The 13,440-nt window shown below is 31.6% G+C and overlaps 1 protein-coding gene across 1 annotated transcript; it reads right to left on the bottom strand.

Annotated features, from left to right (window-relative positions):
• Window positions 1–1,009: 1,009 nt before the first annotated feature.
• LOC106467245 (tropomyosin-like) lies at window positions 1,010–12,981 on the bottom strand. Its single transcript, XM_013927575.2, is given in 10 exon segments — window positions 1,010–1,353; window positions 1,356–1,370; window positions 2,523–2,592; window positions 3,083–3,145; window positions 4,460–4,535; window positions 5,267–5,337; window positions 7,528–7,645; window positions 8,166–8,299; window positions 8,758–8,883; window positions 12,789–12,981. Coding segments are annotated over 10 exon segments (864 nt in total). The 5' UTR covers window positions 12,903–12,981; the 3' UTR covers window positions 1,010–1,276.
• Between the last annotated feature and the right edge of the window lie 459 nt (window positions 12,982–13,440).

Genomic DNA, 13,440 nt, shown 5'->3' with positions numbered 1-13,440 from the left:
TCACGAGATTTAAGAAAAAGAAGTGAAAGTTCGAGAATGACGTGGCGTGATACTAGTCACGTGACCTCGATGTCGTAACAAAATCATTCTATCCACAAATTATATTGAGTATTCTGCGCTCACGGATCGTTTGCCAATAAATTTTTGACGACTGTATACTGCCACCTCTATTGGCAAAATTCTATACTATTTATAAATACGTTGTGAAAAACACATGGGTGTCTCAAGCAGAAATCATAATAAACTTTTAAACCTTTGTGTTTTTCTATCTGTATACACACTGAAAAAGGTAGTCATTTAATTTCCATTGCTAATTGCAAAATTACAGCCTAAGATTTCACCAACCACAAATTACTCATTAAAAAAGTTTACTGGTAGTGAATAAAAACTCGAAATTAAACAACAACCTTTCAATTCTCTTTATTTTAAATATATTTTTCTCTTACACAAGTACACTCCAGGAACTTGTTGTTATATTTCAATACTTTTAATTTTTTGTTTCATCTTACGTGTCCAATTTTAATAAAAATTGCACTCGTCATATTTTGTTTTATTATTAATGTATGTATTTTTTTACAAATCACTAATGATGGAATTTGTAGATTTTGAAAAAGTTTATTAAATATTTTTACAATTGCTGTTGTGGTGCTTCTCTTTTTAATTAAGTTTTGCTTTACATCTAGTGAATCGAATGGATGCTACAGTTTATCCCAGACAAACTTTCAAAAGGCATAAAATTCAAATTACGCATTTCATTTCTACTAATTAAAACGATTGAAAAAGGTTATACTTGCTGTGGATTATGCCTTAACTTTGGTTGAGTCTATATGTATGAAAATGTTTGTTTTTTGTATTTTTTCTTGGGGTACATAACAATAATAGCCATGTTGACAGTTTACTTTTCCTTATAATTTATGGAATCCATTTATTTTTAATTTGGAACTTCAAAAAAAGAAAAAGAAAAGAAAACAAATCTTAAATTTATTCATAATATCAAACAAAACATTGATGGGTACAGAAACAGTCTTTTATTTTCGTCTCCCTCACAGCGAGGACCGTGTAAGCAACATTTTGTGAAAACGCTACAGATGGTTTCTTTTCCTGCAACAACTCCGATGATTTCCTGATTTCGGCCACCTGGGTAAGTTTCTGGATCACATTTCATCGGTGTCTCAGTGAGGGAACTGAGAAGAACTGTGGATAATGTTTGGGTGGAAAGCTTACAGGAAACAGGGTGACGACCTTTACAATATACAGATACAAATCCGAGAAAAAGTCAGCAAACTCCTAGTAACCGGTGAGCTCTGCAAAGGTCTGGTCCAGGTCGTCTGAGATGGCCTTGTATTTCTCCTTCTCGTGGACGAGGTCATCTGGAAGAAAATTCAACAGTTAATTTAAGAACGATATCTTAATGTCTCAGAAGGTGTAAGGATTAATATAATATAATATATATATATATCTGTTCTTTAAATATCCTTACCCATAAAATCTATTATGAACACATTTGAATTCATTAAACTGAACTTGTAAAGTTTGTTAAATGAGAGAAATGAATAGAAGTGTAACAAATATAACCTACTAATATTGGATTACTGAATATAATACTATACCGACTGTAGATAACGAAAATTATACTATATCTATCTGTATGACTGAATTTTACAGATAAGAAGAACACGTTAAAATTACGTAACTAACTACCAGAGCGGTAATTGATAAATATTTTTAAATCTCTCCTTGCAGTGTCGTAGAAACTTCATTCCTGACAAAATATTATGGAAATTTTGAATCAGGAAAATACAGCTTAGTAGACAACAAGCTTTTGGACACGTTAAATTACAGGGTATTTTTTTTTTTTTCATTTAGATAACAACTAGATTTTGTTTAGAACTGAACTCACGTATACGAATTAAGGAAACATTACATAAGTATTTTATCACTCGGGGAATGTCAAGTTATTTTATTTTAAACATTATAGCTTAAACCTTCATACAAACGTACTCACAGCTCATATAACGAGCTTATACTAACTCTACGTTTTTTTTTCTCTGAATTTTATTAACGATAGAGCTCGAAAAAAAAAATTATGCGTTAGTCATCTGAAACTGAGGACAAGTATATCGCTTCAAAAACAACAATCGAAGATAACTGGACTTTCAACTTTAGCATTAATGTACAACGAAACCTTATGCATACCATACTGTGCAAGTTAAAATATTCTACATTATCACTTAGTAAAAACAGGAGCAAATCAATAACCGGCTTTTTCTGTGCATTTTCAAATGAAATGGGAAGCTACATTTGAGGACAATTGGTAATATATATTCTTCAGAACCAGGTAGAACAATTGTTTTACAAAGATATCAAGGACAAATGGAACGATTGAAAGGTTTCTTATTCTTACAGTAATGGATAAAATGGTAATATTTTCTGTTTCCTTGTAATAACACATATGTAAAAATATGTTATTCATATGTACTATATGCTAAAAGAATAAGAAGATAATGAGACACGTTATGTACCTTCCAGCCTGTCCACTTCCTTCTGGAGTTTCTGCACTGATCTCTCAGCAAATTCGGCACGAGCTTCAGCCTACACCATCACATTAAAACGCTATTAATTCATCGCTTTATAAAAATACAATTTCACATCTCATAAGCTCATGTATTAGATTGTTTTCAGTTAACATTGTATGAATCACAATGAAGAGTCGGAATTTGAATTCCTTTATCAAACTAAGAAGAATACCCTGCACTCATTGCTAGAAAAAATTATAAGTATTATATTTAGCATTGTTTTATTTCCACTGATAGTTTTGGAAAAGAAATCAAATAGCAGAGATAATTTTTGGTTTGTCTAAAAGCCTTAGTTAAATGATAATTTGAATTAGAAGGTTAATTAAAACAAATAAAAAAAATAACTTGTCGCTTTGATTTAAATGAAAAAAAAAAAGGTTTTTCAAAAGCTTTCTGGAAGTAATAAAATAAGTCGAGTTTCGTAGGATTCTTCTTTGTGCAGTGCCTAAATGTGTTGAAAAGAAACTGTTAGTTAAGTTATAACATTTCAGAAGGTTAATACTTACCTCCTTTAGTCTGGAAGTCATGCTTCGGATCTGGGTTTCGTAAGCTTCCTCTCTTTGCTGAGCCTATAGAAAAGAAAGGAATGATAAAAAGTTTAACTGCAGTAAAAACCTCCTGTTAGCTTATGTCATTGACAGATTTATTCAAATATTACACAAAAAGTAAAACAAAACTGAATTAAATTCTCACATTTTTCAAAGAACCATGCAGAATCTGATTTTCAACAATTGTTTGTCAGTTTGAATCAATCTCTTGATACGGAAATATGTCATCAAACGCCAATAAGATACGTTCATATTTCAAAAAGACAAAGAACTGATTGTAAAGCGGTTTCCAGGAAATAAACAAATAATAAACATTTGTTTATTGGAACTATAGCTTTTTAGAAAACGTAAGTAAAATGTAAAACATTCTGAATGTTGAAAGGGAAGACGACTTCCCACGGCGAAATTTATCCACAAAGTAAAATGTGAGAAAACATATAGAGAAAACAAGCATTATATACATTTATAACTGATAACACAAAAACTAGCTTAAAGTGAAATTCAAACAAAGTAATACGCATCAGACGAAAAGAAGAACAAAAATATGTCAACATGTAAACAATAATCAAATAGGGAAAAATTAAATTCAGTTGCGTCTTTGGGATAAAATACTCTGTGTATCTGAACAAATCTCAATGTTAAGCGTAAATATCCATTATAGGTCTGGCCTCAAACATAATTAGAATACGCAAAAATACTATTTTAAATTTCAATAATTGAACTTGAAAAATGATAAGCAAATAAAAACAAAAACCATAACAAACTAGGTCGTTAATACAATCAGAGTACAAAGAAACAATAAAACAAACAAAAGGAGGAACAAACACTGAGTAAACCAAACAGGTACAAATGAAAACTGGAATTATTTTAAAGTAATTTTAACATAAAAGAAGGAGAAGAATGTATAATAATATCAAGAAAGTGGAAAAAATAACACGTACTTAAGCAAGCATATGGAGAACAAATAAAAACGATCATTATGTAAAGCAGAACAGAAGTCACGCTATTGTTTCCTTAAACAGGAAACAAAAGATAAAACATTGAAGATAAAATTGGTAATCTAATGAATTTAGATGACGAAGTATTTTGATAAATACAAAAACAGTTAAATATCAGAACTGATGAATAATTCATTCGATAATTAGTTTGTTTCATTTGTGTCAAGTTTAAATATCACAAATAATAAAGAAGTATTCTGATAAATGCAACTGATATTTATATTTAGATACCGGGAACAAATAATGAAGCTGTTTGAAGATTTGAAGAATATATATATATCTACATTTAACACCAGGAATGATTAAGAAAAACAACTTTATACAAAAGTTTTTATACCTTTTCTTCGTTAACTTCCAAGGATTTCAAGTTGTTACCGACCACACGTAACTCTTCCTCAAGTTCCACGATTTTGCTGCAAAACAAAAACTTGTATTTAATACATTATTCAGCTATTCAACACGTATATACATACAAACTTGTATTTAATACATTATTCAGCTATTATATTACATTATTCAGCTTTTCAACACGTATATACATACAAACTTATATTTAATACATTATTCAGCTATTATATTATATTACATTATTCAGCTTTTCAAAACGTATATACATACAAACTTGTATTTAATACATTATTCAGCTATTAAACACGTATAGACATACAAACTTGTATTTAATACATTATTCAGCTATTCAACACGTATATACATACAAACTTATATTTCATACATTATTCAGCTATTCAACACGTATATACATACAAACTTGTATGTAATACATTATTCAGTTATTCAATACGAGAATAGATATTCAAGAAGAAATACAGATGTCACTGTTGAAGAAAAAGCACGTAATATCTGGGTATAAGTATGATATTAACTTGTAGGTAGGAAAAATGTTACTAAAGTCGTGCTTCTGGTGTAGAATCAACTTCGATAAAGGAAAATATGGGAATAATATTATTTTAAGAAGAAAATTGAATAAGACGTTTTACTCAAACGTATTTTTTAGAGGATCTTTATTGCCACATGCAATAAGTCTCATCAAGAAAGAAGGGTTTATTTGTTGTTTGTTTTTTGCTCAAAGGTACACAGTGCCTTGTACATTACGGGGAATTAAACACTGGATTTTAAGACTTACGTTTCACCACTCTCAGCACGTTCTTCGGCTCTTTCCAGATCAGCTTCAACCATGGCCAACTTACGGGCGACCTATAAGTAAAAATAAAAACACTGGATCTTAGTAAGCATTTTTTGATTTACTGTTCAATGAATTATTGGCTTTTTTTGGTATTAGATATCTTGTCTGTTTTAAGGAATTTAAATAAATTTCCAGTACTAATTACAGCTTATCTCTTAAGAAGAAAAAACTTCTATCATATTATAAAACCATGTAAATAACATAAGTAATGACGCATTAAGTAGTTAAAATGTATAGAATTGTCATTTAACTCATTTTCAGTTATGAGTGCAGAAGCTTGTTTGATTGTACTATTTAGCTCCAAATCAAAGAGTGGTATGTCTGCAGACTTATACTGATAAAAACCGGGTTTCGATAACCATGGTGGGCAGAGCACAGATAGCCCTTTGTGTAGCTTTGTGCTTAATAACAAACAACAACCAAATCAAAGAAAAACATGTTCCTTTCTCACAGTCCTATTTCGTGTTATTCAATCGTAAATATTGAAACCGATAATGCAAAATTTGATAAGGATATATACACGAAATATATATTTGAAAGTTTTGGTTTGTTTGGAAATTCTTGTAAAACTACACGAGGGCTATATGCGCTAGCCATCCTTATTTTAGCAGTGAAATACTAGAAGTAAGGTAGCTAGTCATCACCACCCACCGCCAACTCTTGGGCTATTCTTTTAGCAACGAATAGTGTGACTGACCGTCACATTATAACGCGTCCACGGCTGAAAGGGCGAGCATGTTTGGAGGGACAGGAATTCGAATCCGCGACCCGCAGATTACGAGTCGGGCGTCCTAGTCGGCCTATAGTTGAAAGTAGTGCTAAAAATAGTATTTTCTTTTATGTTTGATTGATATTTGGTATTTTCACTCTGAAGAGCACTTTAAACAACATGGTTAGGACAGAGATTCCAAGATTTAGGTATAGCCACCCCTAAATACCACGGCCCTAAATTGCGGAGTGGGAGTTTTGCGGTAACGAGATGCAAACCATACATCTTTGGGTTCACAACCTGGCACGTTAACCACTGGGCTACGCCCAAGCCAAGGAAAAATTATACATTGGCAGAGGAATAGCAACCACTTAGCAGCAACTGTTGTCTAAACAGTTTTTATCAACTGAATAGCGGAATTGGTTGCTACAGTTACAACGAACCCAAAGTTGTAAGAGGAGAGCATGTTCAGAGGCAATATTTCAGTACGAACTTTGGACCTCTATATCTGCAACTCAGCAAGCTAACCACTGATTAACAACCAGCTCATGGTTGTTTGGAACTTTCACTTCTTCAGATTATAAGTCTGAAGTTAAATATACAGAGTATATCGACAACAGAAGGGTATAAGTAGCAAAAATAGCTTTTTGTTTTTGATTCTTGAAGGTTGTGTTCTTGCTACATGTTGAATTTTTTAAGTGCGTTTTATCGCGACTTATGTAATTCAGTTTTAACATAGGCATATAAGCAAATTTTTACACCCTGAGACAATAAAAACTCTTCATGAAACTCTCGTTTACATTTACTTTAAGGTTATTTATATCCACATAAATTAAGCATTTGATTCAAGTTTAATCAAACGTTAGTAGCCTGATATAAAAAAGGGAAAATTGCAAACTAGACTGACTAGGTTAGGAAAAGTTTTCCTTATAAACTGTGAACATTCGAAAATAAAAGCTTTTGTGGCGAAATAACCACAATAAAATTTAAAGTCTTCAAATGCAGTACATGATTTGACATTTAAAAATTTATGTTAAGTGAAAGGTCAGGCTTGAATGTTATTCATGCCAAATATTAAGGTTTTAGAAATGATGTAAATAGGATATATACATTTTAGTGGTTTTCTATTGGGTGTAGAGATTACCAGAATTAAATGGTTGTAAAATGTACTACAAGACTGAATGAATTGTAGGCATGCTAGGGCTAAACAAACTAAATATATTGCCAAGGTTATTTAAGGATGAGGACCAAGGTTAAAGAAAAATGGATTGTTAAAAAAATGTATTTTATTAAATAACACTATCAAAACAAAAATAAAGTAACTTTATTCTTAAATTAACTGGGAATTTGCAATTAAGCAAGGTTAAAGTAGGCGTAGGGAGTACGTACATTAGTAAGACAGTTGGTCAGAAACAAAACACCGTATGACACATGCTGCCACAGTCAACATGATGAACAAGATTATCCTTTTTTGACAACAAAGGTAAGTCACCTCATCGTATTTTCTATCGGCATCTTCTGCCATCATACGGGCCTCTTTCAATTGGTTTTCAAGAGAATCCATGCGCTCCTCGTCCGTGATGCTGCGATGTTCCAGCATCTTTCGCATACTGACCAGGAAAAATAAGAGATTATTTTGACATAAATCAACTATGTTGATCAATTATACGCGTAGTCAAATTAATGTTCAGTCACGACATTACCGTTTTTATTTTTAAAATAATAATATTTATCAATATTTATTTCTACGCCATAACTGCAACATTTCACACTTGAAATGTGACACTTTGCACATTAAATAATAGGCTTACATAAAAATATATAGTATCTTATTCACTTAGCTCGTGAATAATCTTACACAACTTAGTATGAGACCCACATAAAATAATGTGTGTAATATTACTCATAAAATCAAATAATAAGCTTACACAAAATAGCCGGCATTTGAGTGGCACGTTTTGTAAAGATAGAAGTGTTTGTTTATTGTTGCAACGTACAGTTACTTCCTGTTACTATAACTCATACCTTAATAAGCATCTATTGTTTTAAGGCAGTGTAGTATTTCAAAGAGATAAATAAGTGGAGTATTTTATTCAGAGGAGGTTAAAAATGGCTCAAGTAAACACCTACCGCTCACTTTCGTCTGCCAGTTGAGATGCTTCCTCCAGCTTTTGGGTGCAAATTTTTAATCTTTCTTCTGACCTCTCGAAGTCTTCTTCTAACAGCTGGATTCGTCTGTTCAAAGCAGCAACTTCACCTTCAGCCTGGGTTTAAGACAAAAGTGTTGGTGAGTAGGTTTCATCATAAAACTTTGTGGAATACCCATTAATTGTGGTTAAAACTAGAACCATCAAATAAAAGGTTTAAAAGAAGAAAGATAATGATTACAAACGTCTGTCTGTTTATTTAAAACAAGATTATTAATGAAACATGTGAAATGCTAGTTAACACTGAGCAACAAATCTAATATTATGGGGGAGCTCAGAATTGCAACAAAAGCAAAATCAGTTCTCGTCAGCTCAGCAAAGTAGATAACATGATATAGCAAAATATTACTTATACTTTCAGGGCATATACGTAGATCATAAAATACATTAAAATTATTACTGTGAAATGTACACGTTACACGCAGCCAGGGGCGTTAAAATTTCATGATTGCCTGACAATATTATCAAAACAGAACATTTTGTATATAAATCAAATAAAGTAGACAAAAACTTACATTTTGAAGGGCCTTATCTTTTTCTTCTAATTTGTTGTTAGCACTAGCGAGTTGCTCCTGGACCTGATCTAATTCGTTCTCAATCTGTTGGATTTTCTTCTGAAGAGCCCTGACTTCTTCTTCTGCCTACAGCAAAATTATAATGGTGAGTTGCTTCTGAAAACAAAGTGTGACAATATTTTCCTAGTGTTTTTTCTAATATTGTATTTTAAAACTATTTTCTTTGCTTATAAGAAAGGCAAAAATTCCAATTACATCTCCAACAACCTATACTCGCTTTCTCTGCCAAAAGCAGTGTCATATTTCTAATTAGTTTTGGCCCATACATGATAAGAAATGAAAATATAACTAGAGAAGAAAAAAGAAAAAATAACATTATAGATATCTGTGTATAAAAGTAACTCAGTATAACTTCGAATAACCTCTTCCTTCTCCTTAGAGTCCCAGTAGTGATATATCAAACTTTTCCAGGATTTATGCATCTGTCATAAGGTCTAACTTTACTTATCGAATCCTTACTTTGGAGAAATTTAAAATATAATGCGACCAAAACTTGCAATATAATTGTCTATACAAAAATGTATAATTATATTTGAACTTATGCTTCCTGATTCTGCAATCTTAGGTCAACGTCTCGTCCCTTTCCTTTAAAATTAGATAAAGGTGATAACTTTTAGGCACTTCTTAATTATTTTACACAAAGGTATTGCTATATATATATATTGTCAGTTTACTTCTTGGTCATAATTTGTAGTCTTGAAATCGTAACGTTTATTTATTTTATATATTTTTTCTGTAAGTATCTAAGGCGAATTCAGCTTTCACATTAAATTCGACACGCGCAAGTCTGTTTAAAAACCTAGATTTAAATATTTTCTAGGTCATGGCAAATAATAACTCTATAAGCAAAAAGTATTCTGCTTACAAGTAATCGAGACTTATAGTGTTTTCCTATTCTTTTATTTGCGAAACTGTTCAAATTTAAATGTCATTAAAAACTTTGTCTGAAATCACTTAAGAGTAGATAATATGTACACACATATATATATATATATATTGCTGTAAATTTAGTCATTATGTACACATAATACTTTTTAGAGATGCACATGTGAATTTATACTAAGTGTTTTTTTGTTACTAATTATAAAACTTGGATTCACGTTTTTTTTTTTCAGCTTTGCTTACTATATGAAAAATCCAGGGAAATTAGATTACATGATAAAGTTTATATATAAATCTCCTAAGGTGGCCGAACCTCTTGAGATATTATTAGGATTACGGCCGAAAATATCGATAGCAGTGATACTTTATAAGTAAGAACTTAAGAACTGTATATTTAATTAGCTGTACTCATTTTTAATTATGATCTATGTAAGAATATATATATATAGTTTTGACTAAAAGTCAAGATTAATTATTTATAAATGTTATATATGAATTGCATGCGGGTTAAACATTTAATGTAAGTGAACTGTACATACAATGATTTATTGCATTAAAAAAGCACGAATGAAATACATATCTATTTTATGTAAAAAATGTTACGTTATGGTTTCAGCTTATAAAACAAACTATTTAGTTAATTTTACATTGTTTCGGTTTTTTCACTAAAAATAATGCTTTTATTGAAAAGTCAGCCTTAAATATCACCAAAATCATAGGTAGGTGAGAAATATAATTTAAAAGCGCCGAAAGGAATACTCTGATGATAAAAAAAACACTACACATTCTGAAGTTAAACTAAAAACCCTATTGATTCTTATAACTGTCAAAGTCTTATTTCTTCGTATATTTCTAAAATTTCCGAAGTAGCCCATTGAAGTCTTTGTAACTGATACTGAAATATTACGTTACTTTGAGAATTTAGTCTCACCTATACTTAATTTTAAAATACAAATACGGTTAATATATATATATATATATATATATGCTTCTCTTTTTGACCTACAAAGAAAGCCTCTACTTTTTGATTAAAATAAAAAAATACGTGTTTTAAATTTTTTCGGAACTTCAAATCCATTTGGAATGCTTGTTTTCAGAAAAAGTTGGTCCGCTGTATAATATCGAAGAATAAAGTAGACGCAATGTCAAACATTATTCACATACCTAAATTAACTTAGGTTGCTGTATGGTTAATTAAAAAAGGACTCAAAACTCCATAAACGTTTTAGATATATATATAATTATATGTATTTCACAGTGGAAGTTGAAAGGGAAATAATAAAAACTTCAATGGTTTAGTTTTCTAACATATCTTGCAGTAGAATTTGAGTTTAAAAAAATTCTATTTAACCCTCCACCGAAAGCTAAGAAGGGTATTGGCTCTCCTGAGATCATGGCCATGTATAGTATAGAGGGCTATTTTTAGGAAAAGAAGGATACTTCTTTAGCGGTTAACTCCGTTACATGTTGCACACTGTTTTCTTCTTTTCAGAGGAAAGAAATTGTTTTGAAGCTGTCTTTTCTTCTTTAAATGCACGTATATGTGGAGCGTGTAAATACAATTAATTACGTAACAAGAGGGTTGCGATGATGACTTGGGGCGTGGCACTAGTATAATCGTCGTCAGTTACATTTTCCAAAGTAAAAGCAATAATATAGAGATACATTTATTTATAATTTCATCACCTACAAAGAACGGTCTCTACTTTTTTTTTGATTAAAATATACATAAAAAATATGCATTTTAAAAATTTTCTGCGGAACTTCAAATTGATTGGGATTGCTTATTTTCAGAAATAGTAGCTGTGAATGTTTTAGTCGATTGTATGTTTGCAACGAGAAGTATAAGTTCATTTAATTCGAAATCAGAGATGTATTAGAAACTGGAGACTTACTTCTAGTTTTTCATTTAGCCTTTTTTTGAAGCAAATTCTTGTTATTTTACTTAATTGTCTTATCCAGTAAAATAACAAAGAGACGAGTGTTTGTTTGTTTTATTAACTTTTGCGCAAAGCTATTGGAGGGTTACCTGCGCTATTCATCCATAATCTAGACAGGAGGGAAGACAGCTAGTCAACATCATCCACCGCCAACTCTTTGGCTACTGTTTAACAACGAAAATGGGATTGACTGTTACATTATAACGCCCACGAGGCTGAAAAGACGAGCATCTTCAGTGACGAGATTCGAACCGCAGATTGTAAGTTGAGCGCCTTAACCACCAGACCATAGAGGCCCAAAATCTGTTTTCATGGTTTTGGTTTCAATGATAGAACAATTTACCATCTTGAAATTTGTGTATGCTTAAACTTACTTAATTATAAGTACTATCGTAGTATATACAGTTCATAGGTTAGCTCGGCAGCATAATATTTAAGGCAGTAAAAGTTTCACTTAAGTTGATACATATTTACAAATAAATATTGTTTTCAAATCTAGTCATTGGTAAATTAAATTGCCCTGCGTAATGTAAAGTGTCTTATCCACCAAGACTGACATATATAACTTTATAAAATATCAACTTATCAACTGTTATGGTGTAAACGTCTTTTAGAAGCTGTTGAAGCGTGATATAATTAAGAATATTTGTCATAAGACATTATGTTAAGCCTATTATATCTTTTAACACTTTTATATATATGACGAATATAATGTAATTGAAATACACTATTATACACTCTGTGTAGAATTATGCACGGACTTTTCTGAACGTTAAAATATTTAATTTTGCGATCTTTCGGCCGTCTTATCAGACCCTTTATCGGGCATATTGCTGCACACGTAGTGTTAAAAGATAGGCCTGACATAATGTCTTATAACAAATATCAACTTAATTAGCACGCATTATCATGACGTTGTACAAGATCTGGAGATTTAATTGGTTTTAAACATAGAATCCATAAGCATTTGGGATTAGAGATATTTTATATCTAACTATAGGTAGTGCGCTATCAAACATAGAGTTAATTTTTAAAAATGTCTTTGAATGGGTTCGTTTACGCTTTTTTTTTCTTTTTTTTTACAAGATGTAAAGTTTGAAAATGCATTTTGGTCAAAGATTGTTTTCTATATTTTTGTGGCAAGCCTACCTTGTCTGCTCGAGCATTAGCGTCACGACACTGTTGCTCTGCAATATCGGCTCGGTCACAGGCGTTCTCTCTCTCCAACTTCATCGACTGCATCTTCTTCTTGATAGCTTCCATGGTGATTTGGTCGAGGAGAGATCAGCCGTGTGTCAAGAAGAAGTATTAACTTAGAGAAAACTGAATCGTCTCTGGTACTGGCAACTGATAATCGCTTCAATAGAACCTCTCCGGGTCATTTTCATTGGCTAGGGATTTCTTACGTCACTTCCTTTAAACAAACAAAGGCAGCTTTAAGTGTCGGGTTTCTGAGAGACTTCCTCTCTGTCCTGCTACGTCACGACCTGGCCCGGCTGAAATGGTTTTGTGGCCCACTCGGATTTCTAACAGAGCTGTTAGTGGTACCTCTCAAAGCTCAAAAACATGAACAAATATAGGGCACATCAAACTGGGACCACATTAGCTTTTTTTTTCTTGTGACCTTTGTAGAAGTTCGAATACTATTAAACCTATTTTTAATAATGTGTTGTGGATAATATGTTTGAGTTTTCCTAAGAAAAAGCGTAAATCTGAAGAAACGTATGTTTTAGGTATTCAGGTTCGGAAAAAACTCTCTTGAAAAATAATCAAATTTCAGTAAGCGTAAATGCTCTAAATA

The sequence above is a fragment of the Limulus polyphemus genome, unplaced genomic scaffold, assembly GCF_000517525.1.
Source record: "Limulus polyphemus unplaced genomic scaffold, Limulus_polyphemus-2.1.2 Scaffold2540, whole genome shotgun sequence".
Lineage (NCBI taxonomy): Eukaryota > Metazoa > Arthropoda > Merostomata > Xiphosura > Limulidae > Limulus > Limulus polyphemus.
This window is presented reverse-complemented; position numbering and strand designations above follow the sequence as displayed.